Source organism: Apis mellifera, linkage group LG15 (assembly GCF_003254395.2).
Source record: "Apis mellifera strain DH4 linkage group LG15, Amel_HAv3.1, whole genome shotgun sequence".
Classification (NCBI taxonomy): domain Eukaryota; kingdom Metazoa; phylum Arthropoda; class Insecta; order Hymenoptera; family Apidae; genus Apis; species Apis mellifera.
The window spans coordinates 3,689,858-3,711,087 of NC_037652.1; the positions used below are offsets into that span (position 1 = coordinate 3,689,858).

At 21.5% G+C, this 21,230-nt stretch overlaps 6 protein-coding genes across 10 annotated transcripts; 3 read left to right on the forward strand and 3 right to left on the reverse strand.

Moving 5' to 3' along the window:
* Window positions 1-1,923: 1,923 nt before the first annotated feature.
* On the reverse strand, window positions 1,924-6,564 carry LOC726416 (coiled-coil domain-containing protein 186). Its single transcript, XM_026445308.1, has 9 exons — window positions 6,410-6,564; window positions 4,532-6,254; window positions 4,184-4,454; window positions 3,698-4,101; window positions 3,082-3,617; window positions 2,734-2,999; window positions 2,581-2,604; window positions 2,312-2,461; window positions 1,924-2,170 (listed from the first exon to the last, which is right to left on the reverse strand). The coding sequence occupies exons 1-9, from the start codon at window positions 6,531-6,533 to the stop codon at window positions 2,096-2,098; spliced, it is 3,573 nt and encodes a 1,190-aa protein (XP_026301093.1). The 5' UTR covers window positions 6,534-6,564; the 3' UTR covers window positions 1,924-2,095.
* Window positions 6,565-6,734: 170 nt separating this feature from the next.
* Window positions 6,735-8,685, forward strand: LOC726436 (probable proline--tRNA ligase, mitochondrial). 4 transcript variants are annotated; one of them, XM_006560656.3, is made up of 6 exons: window positions 6,735-7,005; window positions 7,081-7,329; window positions 7,419-7,680; window positions 7,757-7,938; window positions 8,057-8,269; window positions 8,338-8,685. In XM_006560656.3, the coding sequence occupies exons 1-6, from the start codon at window positions 6,895-6,897 to the stop codon at window positions 8,620-8,622; spliced, it is 1,302 nt and encodes a 433-aa protein (XP_006560719.1). In that variant the 5' UTR covers window positions 6,735-6,894; the 3' UTR covers window positions 8,623-8,685. The 4 variants fall into 4 exon arrangements, with proteins under 4 accessions (XP_006560719.1, XP_006560722.1, XP_006560720.1 ...); XM_006560659.3 differs by having other exon boundaries at window positions 6,883-7,005; window positions 7,145-7,329; XM_006560657.3 differs by having other exon boundaries at window positions 6,897-7,015.
* Window positions 8,686-8,727: 42 nt separating this feature from the next.
* On the reverse strand, window positions 8,728-11,405 carry LOC411849 (probable sulfite oxidase, mitochondrial). The gene is made up of 7 exons (XM_026445310.1): window positions 10,898-11,405; window positions 10,205-10,810; window positions 9,917-10,103; window positions 9,689-9,814; window positions 9,411-9,603; window positions 9,135-9,335; window positions 8,728-9,034 (listed from the first exon to the last, which is right to left on the reverse strand). The coding sequence occupies exons 1-7, from the start codon at window positions 10,936-10,938 to the stop codon at window positions 8,730-8,732; spliced, it is 1,659 nt and encodes a 552-aa protein (XP_026301095.1). The 5' UTR covers window positions 10,939-11,405; the 3' UTR covers window positions 8,728-8,729.
* A 701-nt stretch (window positions 11,406-12,106) lies between these two features.
* Window positions 12,107-16,737, forward strand: LOC409440 (armadillo-like helical domain-containing protein 3). Of its 2 annotated transcripts, XM_392953.6 has the most exons (11): window positions 12,107-12,326; window positions 12,629-12,814; window positions 14,046-14,331; window positions 14,462-14,595; window positions 14,685-14,895; window positions 14,988-15,282; window positions 15,369-15,586; window positions 15,648-15,880; window positions 15,947-16,073; window positions 16,201-16,475; window positions 16,562-16,737. In XM_392953.6, exons 2-11 carry the CDS (start codon window positions 12,662-12,664, stop codon window positions 16,652-16,654), a joined length of 2,025 nt encoding a protein of 674 aa, XP_392953.3. In that variant the 5' UTR covers window positions 12,107-12,326; window positions 12,629-12,661; the 3' UTR covers window positions 16,655-16,737. The 2 variants fall into 2 exon arrangements, with proteins under 2 accessions (XP_392953.3, XP_026301094.1); XM_026445309.1 differs by lacking the exons at window positions 12,107-12,326; window positions 12,629-12,814 and having other exon boundaries at window positions 14,046-14,096; window positions 14,168-14,331.
* Window positions 16,689-17,995, reverse strand: LOC726494 (hydroxymethylglutaryl-CoA lyase, mitochondrial). The gene has a single exon (XM_006560662.3). The coding sequence runs from the start codon at window positions 17,971-17,973 to the stop codon at window positions 16,996-16,998; it is 978 nt and encodes a 325-aa protein (XP_006560725.1). The 5' UTR covers window positions 17,974-17,995; the 3' UTR covers window positions 16,689-16,995.
* A 448-nt stretch (window positions 17,996-18,443) lies between these two features.
* Window positions 18,444-20,246, forward strand: LOC726509 (protein FRA10AC1). The gene is made up of 4 exons (XM_001122241.5): window positions 18,444-18,775; window positions 19,021-19,189; window positions 19,262-19,421; window positions 19,509-20,246. The coding sequence occupies exons 1-4, from the start codon at window positions 18,669-18,671 to the stop codon at window positions 19,793-19,795; spliced, it is 723 nt and encodes a 240-aa protein (XP_001122241.2). The 5' UTR covers window positions 18,444-18,668; the 3' UTR covers window positions 19,796-20,246.
* Window positions 20,247-21,230: the final 984 nt, after the last annotated feature.

Consider the following 21,230-nt stretch of genomic DNA (forward strand, 5'->3'; position numbering starts at 1 on the left):
TGTTAAAGATATAATTATTTTCAGATTATATTGCAAAAATGAAAAAAGTAAATATTATTTTTTATTTTAATAATTAAAATCAAATTATTAATATATTGATATATATGATATATTATAATATTAATATATCGATCAATATAAAATTATAATATTATTTGATATTTTGTGAAATTAATAATATTAATAATAAACGAACAAAAGCTAAATCATTGCTAAATTATATTTGTTTTTTTAAATCATTCGTCGAGATCTCCAAGTTAAAATAAAATATATATACATATAAATTCATGTACATGTAAATCATGTACTACGATACAATGTACAAAAAGCAATATCCATTATATGTATACATATATAATTGTTATATATTACAGACACATAAATACACGTACAAACACAAGCATTTATTGTATACATGAGATACGTAAAAATTAACATATATTTACTTTTGATTAAATCGAAAATTTAATGGTAATTTATATATTAATTTATATATTCGATTGTAAATTTCGGTAGTGTTTGCTTTGTAAAATTATAAGTATTGTGCATAATGTATATACAAGATAAAGAAACGATGAAGAAGAGAGAAAATGAATGTGAGAGAACAAACAAATTTAAAAACAAAATATTTGTCCGAAGGAATAATGTGTCTTATATATATGGCAAATAGAAAAAAATCGATACTTCTCAAAAAAAGAACTCTATCGATTATAAAATAATAGATGTGTTCCTCTTATTAGATGGACTAAAAGTAATGTAATAGTTTCATAATTACCTGACGATAAAAAAAAATACAAAGAAAATATTACAAAATTATGAGATCTGCTTTGTCTTATAATCAAATACTTTATATTATGTAGTACAGGTTGTCATTAAACGTGTGAATCTACTTCATACAAGTCTTTTTTTTTATTATTATTACTATAAAATTATTGTGTAATATAATTTGAATTTTTTATTTTATACTATATATAATAATATAAAATAAAAAATATATATACTCATTATATTTTGATAGTTTATTTTGCAAATAAATTATTTATATACATACATATATATATATATATATATATATATATATATATGAATATTTAATTTTATTTTATTTTATATTATTCAATTAATATTTTCATTTATTTGTTTATCATAAATAACAAATTCATATAAGGTAAGTGATAATGAAGTTAAAATTTTTTTTATATGAGATAATAATTTACAAGAAATTTAAGATTTATTCAGAATAAGTTGAAATATTTTGACAATATTTTATATAATATTATATAATTTTTTATCTTTATACAATTTTTATATTATATATAATATATAATATACATAATCCTTAATTAATATTTTAGTACACATTTTTTTACTAAATTAAATATATGTATATGAAAATACTAATATAATATCAACTAGTTTTTTAAAATATTTTTATTATTATGTATTAAAAATTTGAAACAGAATGTGGAATGTTTTTTTTTAAAATCATATCTATCATCTATTTATATTTCGTTATCTTATTTAAAAAATAATTAAATAAATAAACAGCAGTCAAAATGACAAATTATTTATATAATATTGTAACATGATTTTAATATTTGTAAAAAATATTTTATAATCTACATATAATGATTTAATGAAATAAAAAATGTAATATATTATTGTTTTAAGTATTAATGTTTGTGACTAGAAATGTAGTAATAAAATTATTTTTTTGAAATTAAAGTATAATATTACAGACTTTTTTTTTACAATATATATATATATATTATTATATATAATATTATAATATATATATATATATATAAATTAAAGATATTGTAGTACAGAAAAATAATTGTAAATAGATTAAAATACATTACAATAATTATATTGTTATATCTACTTTCAAATTAAAAAAATGTATCTTTTAAATTACTTTGAAAGAATAATTTTACTCGAAGTAATAATTATATATTAATATATATGTACTACAAGTTTCTTAATTGATGATTTTTTCACGTTTTTTGATATATACTTGTTATCCTGTTATGTTTACAATATAAGTACAGATAATATGTTATGCTAACTGCTGGTAATATGTTATGCTATACTTTTATTTTGTATTTTGTCTTTGTTGATTTTGCATCGTTAACCTTGCTATTTCTTCACCAAGAGTATCAATACTATCCTATAAATGTAAAATTGGAACAATTAATAAGGAATAAATATGTGAATAATAATATCATTTATAAGTAATAATTAAATTATTTAATAATGTTAATGTAATAAGTTTATTTATTTTTTCATTTAATATGTCTTTTTTGTTTACCTTTAGCGTAATGTTTTTGAATAATGCATCTTCAAGTACCGCTTGAAGTTTTTGATTTATTTCTAATGATAATTCAAGTGTCATATTGTCATCTGAAACTCGTTGATTATAGACAGAAGCCATTATTCCTCCATGTCTTGCTAATTCAGCCTATAATTAAATAACAATTAAAATCAAATGAATAAAAATAAATATATATATTTATATTTACATTTTTAAATTATTACAAATGTTATAATGATAATTTAAATTTTTGTTATTAAACTTACTGCATTCCTTTTGCTTTTGATATGCTTTTATAAAAATTAAAATACATTTCATTAATGACATGAAATATGTTTAAAATTTCAAAATCTAAAATTTTTATTTTTTTTATAAAATTGTATGTATATAATTTAGTATTAGTAATTTAGAAAATTTACCTTGTATTTATCTCTCTCATTGTTACCCATGGCACCAATATTTTCATGCAAAATATAATTTTGTATGATTCTCTTTTTTTTTTGCAATTCTTCTACCAAGATTCGAGTATGTTCTTCAAAGAAATCTAATTTCTCAGCTTTCCTTGCATTACTTTCTTGTAATTTTATAATACGATCTATTAACAATTGTCTACTAGGTTCTGTAAGTTGAATATTTTGATCACCATTCACATTATTATCAGATAAGGCACCATTTAAAGCATCTGCTAAAAAATAAAATAATATATTGATAAAATAACACAAAAACGTATAATTAAAACAATAATAGAAAATTCTATATATAAAAACCTGTATTCAATGAAACATTAGATCCAGTTCTGGATACAATATCCAATGAATTATAAGGTAATGTTTCAAATGCTTCTAATTTCTTTCGACACTGTTGTAACTCGCGTGTCATTTCCTTCATACTTAATTGTTGTTTTCTCTTTAATACTGCATTTTCTCCTTGACTATCTTCTAATTGTTCAGCAAGATTTTGTGCTGTTTGTGTTTGTTCAGCAAGATGCCTTGTTAAAATTTCACATTCTTCAATTCTTGTTTTTCGTTCTTGAGCGCAACTTTCTTCTAATGTTTTTACTTTATTATTTAATTGATTTATATGTTCACGTAATGGTCCATGCTCTTGTTCCAATTGTTTTATTTTGGCTTCAATAACTGTGAATTCTGATTGCAGTCTTACATTTTTATCAGTCAATTTTTGTGTAAAATCCAACATTTCTGCTTCTTTCTGACGACATGCAAACATATCAGATTGTAATTCTTCATTAGCCAAACGTAAATGTTGAATTTCCATCTCAGTTGATGCTAAGTACTGATTTTTACTATGTTGAAAAAAAAAAAAGAAAATACCAAAATATAAAGAAGAGAATAAAAACCATGATTTTACAATTGAGATACTTACTGTTGAAGTTGAGTTTTCAACATTTCTAATTCAGATACTTTATTATGCAATTCCATAATTTCTTTCTGACGTTGATCTACTATAATTTTTAAATTATTCAAATTACTTTCATAAGTTAAACGATCTTTTTCAGCATCTTGTATCTTTAAACTGAGTGTATTGTTTTCTTCAATTAAAATTTGTTGTCTATGCTTTAATGTATCTACTTCCTTTTGTAATTGAATTCTCAACATCTCTTTATCTTCTGTGACATGCCTTTCTAAAATTAAACGAGCTTGTTGCTCTTTTAATTGTTGGTCTAATGTAACTGCTTTGTTTTCTTCTGATTGTTGAAATTTTCTCATTGTTTCTTGTGTTTCTTTACGCACTTGTTCACATTCTTCTTTCATTTCATTAATTCTAATCTAGAAAAATAAATAAAAATTGATATAAAATTATTTGCCAAAATTATAAATAAAATAATAATAAAATATATAGTATTATTACCATAGCTTTATCTAATTTTTGTTGAGTTTCTTTTTGCAAATCCATTTCCGTTTTTAGTTTATTCTGAGTCCATTGTAACTTTATATCTCTCATTTTTACATCTTCCTTTAATCTTTCAACTTCTTTCTGAAGATCGGTCATTTCGCGATGTTTATTGCTTAAAATATTACATATTCTAGTTCGTTCTCCTTGCATTTCTCTCAATTTATTCTGAAGCGTTTCTTGTTGTGTTGTCATTTCTTTTACTTTACGTTCTGCATATTCTTTTGCTCTAAAAATTATAAAATAGAAAAAATAATAAAATAATTACAAAATATATTAACCAAATTTATTTTATCTAAATTTTACCTTTGCGTATCAATAAGTTGTTTTTCACTAACAGCATATTTCATTACCATACTTTCCCTTTCTTTATTTGCAATATTATAATCTTTTTTATATATTTCCTGTGCTTCTAAAGATGTATGTAATTCGAATGTAAGTCTATTTATTGTTTTTTCTAATGTTTCTATCTGCATAGAAAAAATTTCTCCTTTGTTTTCTTCTTTCAAAATTCGTTTTTTTTCTTCTAAATTTTCTATTTTTTCTTGTAACTTTAAATATTTAGATTTTAAATCTGCATAGTCTTTTAATAAAGTAAGATAAACTGGATGTTGTAATAAACTTTGTTTTGACTTCTCAAAATCGACAATTTCTTTTTCTTTGTGATTCAAATTATTAATAATAATATTTTCCTGAAAATTATTTTCTTCAGAATTTAATACCATAGAATTAATATTATAATTTTCATTTGTTTCTGTACTGAATACATTATCATTTGTTTTATCAATATCATTATTAATAATATAAGATTTAGATTGTTCTAAATTTTTTAACTCCAAATCCTTTGAAAAATCATTATTATGATCATTTGTTGATAAATATTTATTATTTTTTTCAATATTTTCACATATAATTTCATTTGAATTTGTTATTACAATTTTATTTTCATTATTTTCATTTTTTACACATTCATTATCTGCACTTTGTATATCTATTTCACATTTTTCTGCATAAGAAATATTTTTTTCTTTTACAAATGAATCTGATATATTGTTAAATACTGGTTCTGTTAAAGAAGATTCTATGTTAGAAGATTCTTCTATATATTTCTTTTCACTATAAATATTATCTACAGATTTCATTACTGAATTATATTTTAATGTTAAATGTTGTGGTAATAATGCTTTTTCCATAATATTTGTTGACTTTTCTGTAATGAAGTTTAAAAAGTTACGGCTTTTGTTTAGAAACTGAGCATTTGATTGCATTATGTTAATTGGATTTGTTGGCAGTGAAATTTTCACCAATCTACTATCATCAACCAAAGTTGTTCTAGATATTATATTATTTTGTAGTTTACTATTCTTAATAGTTTCATTTAGTTTTTGTTCTTTATTAAAATCCTTTTCACAATTAATTAAGTTAGTTAATGTTTGAGTTTGATCATTATTTGCTATTAATTTTTCATCAATATTAGAATGACATACTAGCCCGTCTATTGTTTTAATATTATTTTTAATTTCACATTTTTCATGTGTATTATCAGTTTCTTTTAAACATTTTGTTTCATGAGAATCCACATGTAATTTAGTACTAAAAATTGTTTCTTCTTCATCATTGCACATAATGTTTAATTTTTTACATTTATTTGGTCTTATTGTTTTTACATTATAATTAGAAATTATATCTGAAGATGTGCATAATAATGCATCAAATAATGTTGATGAAGATGATCTAATATCATTACAAGAAGATGATTTTTGGAGACATTTATCTTGAGGAAGAATTACATCAATAGATTCTTGATTTTTTAAATATTCATGTGAGAAATTATTTAAAGAAATAGTACTTCTTATAGTTTTATCAATATTATTTTCCTCTATTAATTGATGATATTTTTTTTCATTACTATCCTTTATTGATATTGGATTTTCTTTAATTTGAGAAATACTATTTTGTTCAAACTTTTCCTGAGATGGTATTTTTTTATATATCTTTATTTCTTCTTGAATCAAAGGTTTATTAATGACTAAAAATATTAAATAAAAAAAAGAAAATTAAAAATTTTATCATATATCTAGCCATTAAATGCTATTTAATTCGTTAAACAGCTGTTGTTTAAAATATATTTATTAAATAATTCAAAGAATAATTTATAATAGATTTCTTAATTGAAACTCGTACCTTCTGCAAATTGAACATTTGATTTTATATTGGAATCAGTTTGATCGAAATTGTCCGGAAAAATATTTTCTTTAAAAGATAATTCCAATTTTTTTTCGTCCATTTCAGCAATTGCAAATTCCATTTCTTTTGGATCAACTGACCCTATTTCACAGTGTTACATTTTCCGATAAAAATTATAAATATTATTAAACTTTGACAATCCGAAATAAATTTGCAATTACAATGTTAAATGATATATGCAAAAAAGAATTCAAATCAAAATAAATAACCTAAAATCCATAAGAATCTATCTGTCATACTTTGTACTGTTTCTAACCATACTACGAACATGATTAGCTAGTAATCCACTGTGTATCATTGGACCTAAAAGCATTGACCAATGCTTTATTTTGTATTGTATTTATAAATACAAAATACAAAATATTTATACGTGATTTAAAATTATATATGTATTTATATATTCCGAATATAATTATTTCAACATGTCAAATATGCCGATTTCTAAAATAAATAAATTATCGCAATTATTTCAACCGGTTACTGCTACGATTGCTACTACTAAACAAACAGAAATACGTTCAAAAAGCTACGAAGTATGCTAATGTAATTTTTTTTATTTTTGCTATCATTTAATTATCATTAATTGTAATGTATATATTTAATTGTAGAATTTACTTAAGTATGGTTTGATTAAACAAGTTACAACTGGTATGTATGCAATTTTACCTTTAGGTTTACGTATCTTTAATAAACTGACAGCACTTGTTGATAATGAAATGCAAAAAATTGGAGCCCAAAAATTATTATTACCAGCTTTGACACCTACACATTTATGGAAGAAAACAGATAGACTTAATAATGTAACTGAATTATTTAAAATACAAGACCGAGCTCAAAGACAATATATACTAAGTCCAGTAAGTTTTTAATTATAAAAAAAAAAATTAAAAAAAATTAAATTTATAAATTACTTATTAAAAAGGATATTAAAAAAATGTCTTTTTAGACACATGAAGAATCAATTTGTTCTGTAATGTCAACTATAGGAATATTATCACCAAAAATGTTACCATTAAAATTATATCAAATTTCAAATAAATGGAGAGATGAAATAAAACCAAGATTTGGATTTTTAAGAAGTAGAGAATTTATGATGAAAGATTTATATACATTTGATATAAATTTAAATAATGCACAAGAAACATATGCTTTAGTATGCAATGCTTATGAAAACATATTTAAAAAGATAGGAATAACGTACATAAAAAGTAATAAAATGAATAATATTAGTTATCTATTGACATTATTTATTTACATTGAGATTTACTATGACATTATTTATAGGTATTGGTGATCCAGGATTAATTGGAGATTCAATATCTCATGAATATCATTATATAAGTGATATAGGTGAAGATATTGTTTGTATATGTCCATCTTGTCAGTATAGTATTAATAAAACAATATGCAAAGAATCATATTGTCCTAAATGTAAAAATGCATTTAATGAAAAAAGTGCTGCAGAGGTAATAGAAAAAATTAATGTTTCAATTAATTTTAGCTTTTATTATTATTATAAATAAAAATCAAGAAATAATTATTAGTTATAATTTTTAATATAATAAATAATAATTTTCATTCAAGGTGGGTCATACATTTTTATTAAATACAAAATACACAATACCTTTAGAAGTAAAAATAAAAATAAATAATGAATCAATACCTTTAGTAATGGGTTGTTTTGGACTTGGTTTAAGTCGCATTTTTACAGTTATGACTGAATTATTATCTACCAAAGAAGAATTAAGATGGCCAAAAAATTTAGCACCATATACTGTATGTCTTATACCACCAAAGGTAATATATAAAAGGGTATATACTATACAATATTTTTTATAGATGTTAAAAATCATTATAATTTATAGGCAGGAAGCAAAGAAGAAAATAAAAGTCAATATGTAAAAGAAGTAATGGAAATTTTAAATCAATTAAATATTGATACTATACTTGATGATAGAACAAACTTAACTATTGGAAAACGTTTTATGCATGCTCGCATAACTGGATTTCCATATGTTATTATAATTGGTAAATCCATAATGAATTTTCCACCTTTAATTGAAATTCATAATATAAATAATTCAACAAATTGTAAAATATCTTTAAATGATATACCTAATTATTTTAATAATGAAGATATCAAAATTTAAAATAAAATAATATATATATAGTAGCATTAATAATAAAAAAATGTTTTTTAGTAAAAAAAATTATTAAGTAATATTTATTTTTTACGATGTAAAAGAATATTAAAATATTAATGTTCTAATTTAACTTTAATTTTGTGATATGCATTACAAAGAAAACCTCGTAAATTCCAAATATTTTTGATATTTTCTGGTTGGACATTGTATGATGCATCTACAGCTTTTGTCCATATCTCCATTTCTTTTAATTCTTTCTTGACAGGGAGATCTATACTCCATAATGTCCAGCTCCAATATCGACCTACTTTAGCATTATTATCTTCTGCATCTAAATTAGCCGTATACCAAGTTTCACCTTGATCATTTGTTACATCAACTCGAATAATTTTTCGACCTCCTCCTGACCATGCATATCCTATAAAAATAGTTTGATTGATTATAATCTTATAATATTATAAAGATTTTACTATCATAGAAATGTTAATTATTTTATATTTTCAAATTTTTCAAATTACCTTTCACATTTATTTTTCCATTTATTACTTTAATTATTTCAGATTGTTCTGGTTTACAAATTGCAGAAATTACAGGCATTTCTTGTATAGCAGGTGCTTTAGAAAAATCTACATTATCCCAATCAGTATTGGGAGAAAAGACTTTATAGTCATTTTGTTGCCATTGTGATTGACTTTCTTTTTTTGAAACTATTATTTTAGCTATAGAAATTAAAATAAAATTTAATCAAATAATTAATTATTGTACACTTAATTATAATATTTAATACCAAATACCAAGCCATTTTACATTCCTGGCTCCCACAACACCTGGGACAATTACTCTAATGGGAAATCCATGATCTCTTGGTATAGGTTGTTCATTCATTTCATAAGCTAAAATTATATCTGCCCTAGAATCCATTGCTTTGCTAATAGGTATACTTGCACCATATGGTGTACCAGAAGGATCTAAATCATATCCTTCAAACTTGTTCCATGAAATTATTATATATCTATTTTTAACATTTAAAAAAAATTTTATTTTTTGCTATTTATTATTTCTGTATTAGTACCTGTATATGATTGTAATCATCTTCTTTAATTTTTAAATCTTTTAATATATCACATAATCTTGTACCAGTCCATGTAGCATTACCAACAGCACCTACACCCCAATTAAGTCCTTTTAATTGCTTTTCCTATAAAAGATAAAAAAATGAAATTATTAATAATAAAAAAGAATAATTTTATATTTTTATGGAATAATATGTTATAGAACAGAAAAAAATATATTAATTTACTTTTGTCATTTCTGATCTTCTATTTCCTGCACACATTATAGCACTTGTTATTGTATATTTAGGATATTTTTTTATGTCTTCAAATTTCAGAATCTTTTTTGTTACTTCTTCTATAGCTAATTCTAAAGTATAAGTTTTCAAATCTATTTCAGGAACAGGAAGATGATTTCTTACATAGAACAATTCCCTAAAATTAATCAATATAAAATAATAATATAAATAATAATAAAATAATAATATAAAATAAATTTAAAAAATAAAAGTTTTAAAAAAATATTTCAAATTTACATTGGTGTAATAAAACTTTCAATCAATAAAGATGATGGTGGTTCAGCACAAAAAGGTTTTTCACCATTTATCTTCAAAACTTTATGTCTTATGGGTTCTTTTGAATATGGATCATTATCATTAATTATATTGAATATTGCATCTTCTTTAGAAATATTTCCAATTCTCATTGATTCGAGAAGCTCATATATTTCTTGTGTGTTATGATTAGCAAAAATTGCCCAAAATGGTTCAATTGAACTTCCAGCTGCCATTAATATTTTTGAAGAACCACCTGGATGTTTTTCAATAAAATCTGTTATATCATATACTCCTTGCTTAAATGTTACCCATATGCGATTTTCTTTATTATCATGTTTGCCTACTTCTTCTAAATTGTATGTTTTTAAATCTACTCTAAACTCTCCACATGAAATAAATTTTTTATTTAAAGCATAAATATTTTTATAAGATATATAATAATATAATCCTAATATGGATGTAGCAAGAGCAATATATGCTGTATATTTTCCATAAGAATTATTTTTGAATGTCTTTTGTTTTATATACGATTCTCTATGATAATTTTTAAATGTTTTGATATGATATTGAATACTTGACAAATATCTAAAATAATTAATATCTTATTAGAAATAATTTATATTTCGTAATACATCGTAATAATATAATAACAAAATTTAAACTAATAGAAACCTATTTTTTCGTTGATTTATAATCTTCGAGTATAAAATCATAGTATAAAAGTTTTATATTTGGTAATCAAAACAATAGAATATGAATAATGAGATTTTTCCTCATAAATTAAATAAAATATAATAATTATATTTACACCGAACAGAAATCAGATAAAGAAATCATATATTAATGATTTATGCGAATGATATTAGTTTTAGTCTTTTTTTAAAAAGCTTTTAGAATGTAGATATCATGATAAGTGCCTCTTTAAGTACTATGCCCAATGTTATCAATTCAGCTTAAAACAAGAGTATAATATTAATAATGATTAAAATTGAAACTAAATATGAATAATAACTAAAAACTTAAAAATATGAATAATTTAAATATAAAATTACAAATAAAACAAGATAATAGATAATAGAATAAATACTAAATTACAAAATATTTTATAGATGTATATTATGTATATTACGTATATTTTATAGAAGTATTATATTTTACATAATTAAATTTATATAAGTATGAAAACAGATATTGTTTTTCAACATATATATTTAATATATATTGGAATATATTATATTTTGCGAAATTATTATCTTAAAGATATTCTTTAAAGAGAATATATATCTATATTTTTTTATATTAAACATTAAAATATATTATTATATTATAATTTTATTATATAATTTTGAAAAAAAAATAAAAGAAAGTGTGTTTAATTAATATCCGTAATCATAATCATATATTAAAAACAGGTAAAACAAATAATAAGAAAAAATAGAATAAAAATTTGGAAATCAGTACTATCTCTAGAATAAGATACAAGAATAGCAAATAACAAAAGAATAAAAATAGAATAAGAATTTACTATCAATGCCATCTCTTAAATTAAACACATTATTTTAAAGATTAGAGTAAAAATTAACAATTAGCGCCATCTTTCAAATCTTTTTGAAAAGATTTTGTTTTTGGCGCTGATTTCTGGATTTTTATTCTATATTTAATTTTTTTCCACTATTTATTCTATTTGTCTTTATTTGTTTATCTATCCCATACTATTCTAAATTATAATATCGCATGTGATGCCGCAACATGATAATATGGATTAGTAATTTAATATCTAATAGTAATTCTCACATTCGTATTCAATTCGCATTGATGTATATATAGTTCTATATGATGTCATCTTTTTTCTACTGTAAGGAAATCTTTTGGTAACACTGCTTATCACTATTGAGAATGATGGCTCCCTGTCATTCTTGTATACGGATATTTTCGTAATTCTTTGTATCATTATTTCTTTTTCAGCACTTAGAAACTTTTCAATGAAATCTTTATAAAATTAGATAATCAAGAATAATAGTATTCAAAAAAACTTTCAAATTCAATTTTTAAATATAAAAATCACTTATCTATGTGACATCCCAAGTTATCTGCTTTATTAGTAAGTAAATATCTAATGTGTCCATTGTTTAAAATTTATTATATATCTTTATAATTTATAAATATGAGATTATAGAAATATTTTTGTCATAAAAATATAATATATATATCAAAATATTATTTATTCATTTGAAATCATTGAAAATTTAATATAGAGGTTATATCGAAAAAAATTAATAATTATACGAATTTAAAATAAAAATAATATGTAGTATATTTATGTAAATATTGTTTATATTTATATAAATAATTTAAAATTATAATATTATTTATATATTGTTATTTAAATCAGTATATTTTTAGGTAAAAGAAATGATAAAAATTGAATAATTAATTATGGCAATGACTATGAGAAAACGAAGTGGTTCAGGCTCCAAACGTCAACATAAAGGGAAGCTTGTACCAATTTATGAAAGCTTTTTTAAAGGAGAAGATTTAACATTAGCTCATCCAAATTTTTGGAATGAATTGTTCTTAATTAAACCTATGGTCAGTATTTTTTTTATTTACTTCTATTAAAAAATACATTAGACTTTATTTAATATCATATAAATACAAATAAAGTAAAAATTTCTAAAACTTCCAGACAATATAATAAAGATTCCAAATTAAAAATTCTTCTAATTTGTTACATATATTATTGAACACGTTTCATCTATAATAAAAATTTTTCATTAAAAAGAAATGTCATTAGTAATAAAGATTAAAATTATATTATACTTTTCTCTCCTTCTTTGTTGCATATTCTTCATGTATATATTTTTCATTTTCTTGATATTTTTTATTATCTTTTATTATCTTTTTATCATCTTTTTCTTGTTTCTTTGTATGTGGCATTAATTCATTAATAACATAAGTATTCTTTAAATCATTAAGTGAAGTTGTACTTTCATGATTCTTGCATTGATTTTGTGATTTTGTTTCAGATGATTCATTTTGTCCTTTTTGTTGTTGTGATCCATTTTTAACTAAAAATTTATTTATAGTTATATATAAATTATTATCATTTTATATAAAACATATTTGTTTCTAATACAATTTTTAATACCTTTAGTTTTAATAGGTTCTTCACATTCTAATTCATTATTCAAACTACCAGGCATAAATTTGCATTTAAAATTAAACCATGCTTCGCTTGTTTGAATTTTATATTTTAGACATTTTAATTGATATATGCACACTCTTCCATAGTATTTTGTCACTTCCCATGTTGGTATTGTCTATAAAATTATATTATATAAATAATAATAGATATTATATAAATAATAATAGATATTATATAAATAATAATAGAAATAACTTTGTTAAAATATGTTTTTATTTTATTATTATTTTATAAATATATTTTTTATAACATGTTTGTACACTTACTTGTATTAACTTTGTAACAAATTTACCAATCATTATTAATGTACTAAAGTACATTTATATAAACAAATACAAATTTTTAAATATTAGAATCATAAAATTGCAACATCATTTTTTCAATTTAAAAGAATTTTTTAATTAACCAAATAAAATGAAAAAATTTAGTACTTCTTATTGATAACAAATTTTTTTTATGATTTTTTCCTGTCAAAGAGAAAACAAATGAATTCTTATATTATATACCTTGTGATTAAATTCACATTTAGTATTTAATTGTTTTATAATTATATTTTTTATATTTATATTTTATATTTGTTTTACATTATATTTTACAATTTTTTTATATTTTTAGGTTCCACATATTGAAAGTGAAATTTTACATATGACTACAGAACAATTAAATGCAAGTAGAGAAAACTTAAATGCTTTAGTTTGCCATTGTGTAGACACATTAGTTGATGAACATCCTTTCAGAGTTGTATATGCTTTACAAACTTTAGCAGCTGTCATTCAATCTATGTATAAAAAGGCTAGTCAAGGTGATTGCGGATTTAATTTAATAGACATCTTAGTAGGATTTGATTCTGCAGAGCAGAGAATGACAACATTAATGCAACATTGTAATAATTTTTTAACAGGTATAATTAATATTTGATATACTTCTTAATATTTAATCATTTAATATTAGCTTATTAGAAATCAAAGATTCAAATATACATTTATTTAATCTTTCAAAAAACCAATTATTAAAATTTCTCATGATTCTAGGTGAATATCCTGATAGTTTAAAAGCTTTATGCTTAAAATTATTGTTAATTATTGTTACTGGCATGGACAATGTTAGTCAAAACACTTTATTGGAATATGTTATGCTTAATAGTGTTTTTGAATCTCTGGTTCAAGTAGGTGTTATTTTAATACAAGTATTATAATTGTTGAAAATATTATTCTAATTAAGTATTGATATTTTTGATATATTTTCTTTATATAGTTGCTAAGGGATACAACAGCTAGAAATCGTCACGGGCATGATGCAGTGTTGCTTTTAACACTTCTAGTCAATTATAGAAAGCACGAAAGAGCAAATCCTTATATTGTTAAGTTATCAATTTTAGATGATGAATTAGCTCTTAACGGATATGGGCAAGTTATATCAAGTTCATTGATGGAATTTTGTAGACAATTTGCTCAACAAAGAGCAGGTATATAATTTTTATATTCATATTCACATTTATATTCTTAAGTTATTTAAATTATTATAAATATAATAATAAAAATATAATTTTATATACAGAAATACAAGCATCTTGGTTATCTTCCTTAACTAGTATAGTTGGAAGTATGTTTGTTGGAGAAGAAGAAGCAAAAACGCAACAAGTTCGTGCAAATAATGCATTGTTATTAGCACTTTATGAAGCAACGCATTTAAATCGTAATTTTGTAACTACTTTGGCATACACACAAAGTGATACGAGTGCTCCACCTTCTCCAAATAATACATTAGGACCAAATGCAGTAGCTCCTGGAGCACAATTACCTGATGTAATGGCTCAGCCATTTAATTTATTGGCTACATTTTTACAATATTGGTGAGAAACGAAATATTCGATGTTATAAAAATACGTGTCTTTTTTAGTATTGTACTTTTTATTTAAAAAAATTTTAATTATTTCAGTTCAATAGTTATGCAAGTAATCAGAACAGAGGCAATAATGAATAATGTTAAGTTGTGCTTCCTCATATTAAGTTGTATTGCAGAGGATCAATATGCAAATAGTTTGATGCATGATGCAAACTTAGCATTTAGGGTACAACTTCATCGAGTACCGATGCATCATAGAAAGATACAAGATAAAACAGCACCAGCTCAGCCATTAGCAGCTACCTTACTTGGTATAATCGTTATATGTTCCGTTAAATTTGAGTTGTTTAAATAATTATTAAATTATTACAGATTTACTCGTTGAATTTGTTACATCACATATGATGAAAAAATTTCCATTGGAACTTTATCATCAATGTATTGGAGTTTTACAGAGGTTGCTTTGTTACCAAAAAAGATGTAGAATTAGACTTGGATATCAATGGAGAGATCTTTGGACTGCTTTGATTAACTTACTCAAATTTTTAACAACACATGAAAGTCATCTTATTAAAAAAATGAATATTTTTCCATTAGCTATTCAGGTAAATTAATATTTTATTAATTTTATTATAAATTGCAAATTAAAAGAATGAATCTAATTGTTTTAGGTTGTGAATATTTTAAATCTATTTATTACATATGGAGATACATTTCTATCTTCTCCTAGTAGTTATGATGAATTATTTTACGAAATAATACGAATGAGGCTGATTTTCACAAATTTAAACGCTATGGGTATATTTAAAATATATAATTTTATTATTTAATTATATATATATTTATATATCTTTTTTATTTAAATTTTATAACATTTAATAATAAAAGCACATTAAAATACATTATTTAATATTATATTTTTAAGCACTCCGATATTCAACAAGTGAATCTTACGAATATAAAGAACATGCATTAAAATTAACGAATTGCTTAGTAAATATGAGAGATATAGTAAATCATTTTCCACCAAAAATAGCAGCATGGCTTGCAAGTGAAAGTTTGTCTACTCCAACAGAACAACAAATTTTAGCTATCATAATACAAAATTATGATAGCCTAACTTTAAAATTGCAAGATAATTTAGATCAATATGAAAGATATTCTGAAAAATCTAATCATGTTGCTTTCTTTGAAGATATGGTAATGATAAAATGTATAAGATTATGATTCTAAATGATATATTATTTTTTATGATTTCTTTTTTTAATATTTATATTATTTTTTAGGTAACTGGAGTTGTAATTGATACTCGGGGATCAATAGATTTGAGTACATTAGATACACAGGCTATATTACAAGAATTATCAAATATTTCGTAACACAGATTCTACATACAATGCGAATTATATCTTGTTTGTCATTCTGTTGTCATGTTGTATTATAATATATTTTTTTTAATAAAGTCGGCTTTATATGTATATTCTTAATATCGCAAAAAACATATAATTACTTGCGAAAATAATACATCATAATGAGTTTGATTATATATAATATTACATATATAATATTCTTATGGATTGTATATGCAAGTTTTTAAAAAGTAATTAAAATTTAATAAGTATAAAATAGAATCTTTATATTATAATCTAAACTGTTTTTCATAAATTCATATTTTCTTGTTATATCATTTGTGTTTTTTAATATGTTTATAAAAATATAATTATAAATCATTTTTTAAATATCTTTTTGCAAGAATTGCAATACCTGTTTTAGATTGATTTTTTCTTTGAAGCTGAATACTAATAAATTCTCCTATTTTTACAATTTCATCAAGATTGACTCCAGTTTTCAAACCTTGCTCATGTAACAAATAAAGTAAATCTTCTGTAGCAACATTTCCAGAAGCTCCAAGTGCATATGGACAACCTCCTAGACCAGCAACAGATGAATCGAAAGTTCTTATACCACATTCAAGGCTAGCATAAATATTAACTAAAGCTTGCCCATATGTATCATGACAATGAATTGCAAATTTATTCATATCATTTGATATATGCTTCAATTCATATAATAAATTTTTTATTTTATTAGGTGAACCTACTCCAATAGTATCTCCCAAAGAAATTTCACAACATCCACATTCTAACATGAATGCAGTTAAATTGGCTACAATTATTGGTTTAATTTTACCTTCATAAGGACAGCCAACAATACATGATATATAACCTCTGACTTTAATATCATGTTTTAATGCATCTTCAATAATTATTTTAGCATTTTTCATATTATCATTAATGGAGCAGTTGGTATTTTTCTTTGAAAAAGTTTCAGATGCAGCTCCAAAGATAGCTATTTCTTTTACACCTACTTTTAAAGCATTTTTTAAGCCTTTTATATTTGGTATCAATACTGGATAAGAAATATCTATTTTCTTGTTAATTTTTTGGAATACTTGTGCATTATCTGCCATTTGTGGAATCCATTTTGGAGACACAAAACTAGTAACTTCTATATTCTTTAATCCACTTTCTGATAATTTATTAATAAATTCAACTTTAATTTCAGTTGGAACAATATTTGTTTCATTTTGTAATCCATCTCGAGGTCCAACTTCTACTATTTTTACAAAGTTACTAAATAATCTTATCTTTTTTATAGAAAAATAATATATATTATTTATACTGATAATTTTAAACATGATTAATTTAAAAATATTTTCTTTATTTATATTATTTATAAATATATTATATTTTATTATATTATATTTATATTTTATTATTTTAATAAGATTTAATATTATACTTGAAAGAATATGATTAATATAATGAAAAATAATTTCACTGTATTAATTATAAATAATTAATATTGAATGATAAGTAAATTGATAATTAATATATATATTATATTTATAAAAATATTCAAAATTCATTTATATTATTTCATCATTTATTATATATTGTTTTATTGAATAATGAAATATAAATATAAAACAAATTAAAATTGAAATAAAACAATATAGAAAAAAAAATAATAATATGTTTTCAAATTCTTATAAATTATTACTTGTAAATTTGAGTTAAATTAAAATTCGTTTTTCATCATTCGATTTACTATAGTAGCGCTACTTTATACGACGCCATTTTTAAAAGTAGTTCATATATTGTATAGATCGTATAATATAAAAAACAATTTGGAATATTATCATATCGAAGAAAAATAGAATTTGCAGCAAATGTGAAATATTTGTATATTTGTTTTTAGTGTAGTACTATTTGTTTGATATATAGTTTACCTATTGTTTTAAAACGCATTATTGATTAAATATATATTTTAATTAATATTTCAACGTTACATCTTGAATTTAAAATAAAAGCAGTTTTATAAGAAGAAAACATGTTTCCGGCTTATTCATATTTATCAGCTTATGATAGACATAAAAAACTTATTAATGACTATTTTACGTTGTATGGAGGTTCGGTATCATCTTTAGAACGAGACACGTATGTTAAATTTTTTAATTTGATTTCACATATTTTTATATCATTATTTAAATCATAACCATATTGTATAATTTGCATATAAATTAATATTTTTTTATCTATATTGATTCAAAATATAAAAATTTAATAAAAAATATATTCAAATATTAAAAAAATACATATAATATAAAAATAAACGATAAAGAAATGACAGCTTTGTAAACTCTAAAACAAGCAGCTCTTGACGTTTCGGCCTGTGTTTCGAGGTCCCGAGACAAGACAGACTATGATGTTATTAAAGAAAACCATAGATTTTTATGGGATCAGGATAAAGATGAACCAAATACATGGGGTGCTCGTTTGGCAAAGAAATATTATGATAAATTGTTTAAAGAATATTGTATAGCAGATTTAACATACTATAAGCAAAACAAGGTAAATTATATAGATTTAATATAATATAATAAAATGTTTTTAAATTTAGTTCTAAAGATCAATATTAAACAGGTTGCTTTAAGATGGAGAATAGAAAAAGAAGTTATCATTGGTAAAGGACAATTTGAATGTGGAAATAAAAAATGTAAAAATAAGGAACAACTTAAGTCTTGGGAAGTAAATTTTGGTTATATAGAGCATGGTCAAAAAAAGAACGCTCTTGTCAAATTAAGTAAGTTATTCCAATTTATTCAAAATTCCTATCTAAAATATAAAAATATAAGTGAAATATAAATTCATTATTAATATAAATTTTAAGGATTGTGTCCTGAATGTTCCATAAAGTTGAATTATAGATCTCAAAAAAGAGAAGCAAAAAAACATAAAATATTAAAAAGATTAGGAACAAATATAGAAACATTTAATAATACACCTAGTACTTCTACAGTTCAGATTAAAATTGAAGAGAATAAAACTATAAATAACATTGAAAAATCAATTGAAGAGAAGGATGAATCTAAAATTTGGAAAGAAAAACCAACTGAAGATTTGGAAAAAACAAGAGAGGAAGAATTCGAAGAATATTTAGCAGATCTACTAATCTAAAAAACAATTTATTTTAATAAATATATAATTAAAATTATATTAGCAATATCTATAAAATTAATTTTTGTTATAGATATTGTTTAAAAAAAATGTAAGAATTTCTATATATACAAAAAAAAAAGTTAAATTCATTTTCAAATAAATATAACAATTATAGTTATCATATTTTTATTTCAAGTGATACATATAATTCATATTTTACCAGCATGATAACAAGGCTTATCAGTATACATATTTTTTAATTTTTACACACAAAATAGCGATTGTTCATTTTTACTTACATTAAAAATATGAAAAAATCTAGCACCAGATAATGTGTATATTTATACATATACATATATATTGTATAATAAATAAATACAATTATTTATTTGTATTGCACTCAAAAATTCTTAACAATCTTCATGATATATACATTATTGATAATGAAATAAATTGTACATAATTTGAATACAATTTTTATTTCTTTTATTATTGTTGATATATTTATTCCATTAACAGATAATATAAATTGAAATTTTATTTTATAATTAAAATCATAAAATAAAATATCTATTTAATATTTATAACTTATAAAAATTATTTTGTTTTTTTAATTTGTATATATAAAGAATATTGCTTTATTTTTTCAAAATAATCTAATATTTTTATTATGACTTATAAAAAAACTAAAAAATATTAAATATATATAATTTTACATTCACCTATACAAGAAAAAATTAATAATAATTCATTATTTTGAATTTTTTTATATCAATCTTATTATAAATAATAAAATCAATAAAATTTAATATAAAAAGTTTATCCTAATATTTGAATTTACATTATTATATTATTTTCAATTATATATAATAATACTCATTATTTACAACACATAACAAGATTGATAAATTCAACTCTTCAAGATTAATAAGTTCAATTTTTTAAATTTCTTTTTTTTAGTATTATAAATATTTTTTATATTTCTATGAATACCAATTTCTGTAAGAATTGTACATTTGAAGAATATAATTAAAAAAAATTATTTATGTTATATTAATACTTAATATGTCAATTTACTATTATCTTTATTCTTTATCAAAAATTTGTTATTGATATAAAAGAATGAATAATTATGTTCTATTTGATTAATTTCTAAATTCTAATTATATTAATTTATAACTTGTATATGAATATCTAATTATTTTCATATATATATTTTATATTACTTTATTATTAATTTATATTGCATTTTGTAAATTTTTGTATGTAACTTTACTTTCCATATTAATATTATATATTTGTGTATAATATTATACTCATTCTGAAATATATATGTATATATAAACATTATTACATTATTAAAAAAAAAAAAAAAAAAAAAAAAAAAAAAAAAAAAAAAAAAAAAAAAAAAAAAAGGCGGATAAATTCATTAATATTTCATGCAATATAATGG

Bases quoted from the DNA above. Each gene is read 5' to 3' on its own strand.
- LOC726416 (XM_026445308.1), bottom strand. From the start codon at position 6,533: ATGGAATTTGCAATTGCTGAAATGGACGAAAAAAAATTGGAATTATCT. The intron at 6,255-6,409 runs GTACGAGTTTCA...TAATATTTTTAG, and splicing joins AAATGTTCAATTTGCAGAAG to TCATTAATAAACCTTTGATT. The intron at 2,462-2,580 runs GTAAGTTTAATA...ATTTAATTATAG, and splicing joins TCAAAAGCAAAAGGAATGCA to GCTGAATTAGCAAGACATGG.
- LOC726436 (XM_006560656.3), top strand. From the start codon at position 6,895: ATGTCAAATATGCCGATTTCTAAAATAAATAAATTATCGCAATTATTT. The intron at 7,330-7,418 runs GTAAGTTTTTAA...ATGTCTTTTTAG, and splicing joins GACAATATATACTAAGTCCA to ACACATGAAGAATCAATTTG. The intron at 8,270-8,337 runs GTAATATATAAA...TATAATTTATAG, and splicing joins TATGTCTTATACCACCAAAG to GCAGGAAGCAAAGAAGAAAA.
- LOC411849 (XM_026445310.1), bottom strand. From the start codon at position 10,938: ATGATTTTATACTCGAAGATTATAAATCAACGAAAAAATAG. The intron at 10,104-10,204 runs GTAAATTTGAAA...GATTAATTTTAG, and splicing joins GAAAGTTTTATTACACCAAT to GGAATTGTTCTATGTAAGAA. The intron at 9,815-9,916 runs GTAAATTAATAT...TATCTTTTATAG, and splicing joins GAAGATCAGAAATGACAAAA to GAAAAGCAATTAAAAGGACT.
- LOC409440 (XM_392953.6), top strand. From the start codon at position 12,662: ATGGCAATGACTATGAGAAAACGAAGTGGTTCAGGCTCCAAACGTCAA. The intron at 14,896-14,987 runs GTATATAATTTT...TTTTATATACAG, and splicing joins ATTTGCTCAACAAAGAGCAG to AAATACAAGCATCTTGGTTA. The intron at 15,587-15,647 runs GTATAATCGTTA...AAATTATTACAG, and splicing joins ATTAGCAGCTACCTTACTTG to ATTTACTCGTTGAATTTGTT.
- LOC726494 (XM_006560662.3), bottom strand. From the start codon at position 17,973: ATGTTTAAAATTATCAGTATAAATAATATATATTATTTTTCTATAAAA.
- LOC726509 (XM_001122241.5), top strand. From the start codon at position 18,669: ATGTTTCCGGCTTATTCATATTTATCAGCTTATGATAGACATAAAAAA. The intron at 18,776-19,020 runs GTATGTTAAATT...CTGTGTTTCGAG, and splicing joins TCATCTTTAGAACGAGACAC to GTCCCGAGACAAGACAGACT. The intron at 19,422-19,508 runs GTAAGTTATTCC...ATAAATTTTAAG, and splicing joins GAACGCTCTTGTCAAATTAA to GATTGTGTCCTGAATGTTCC.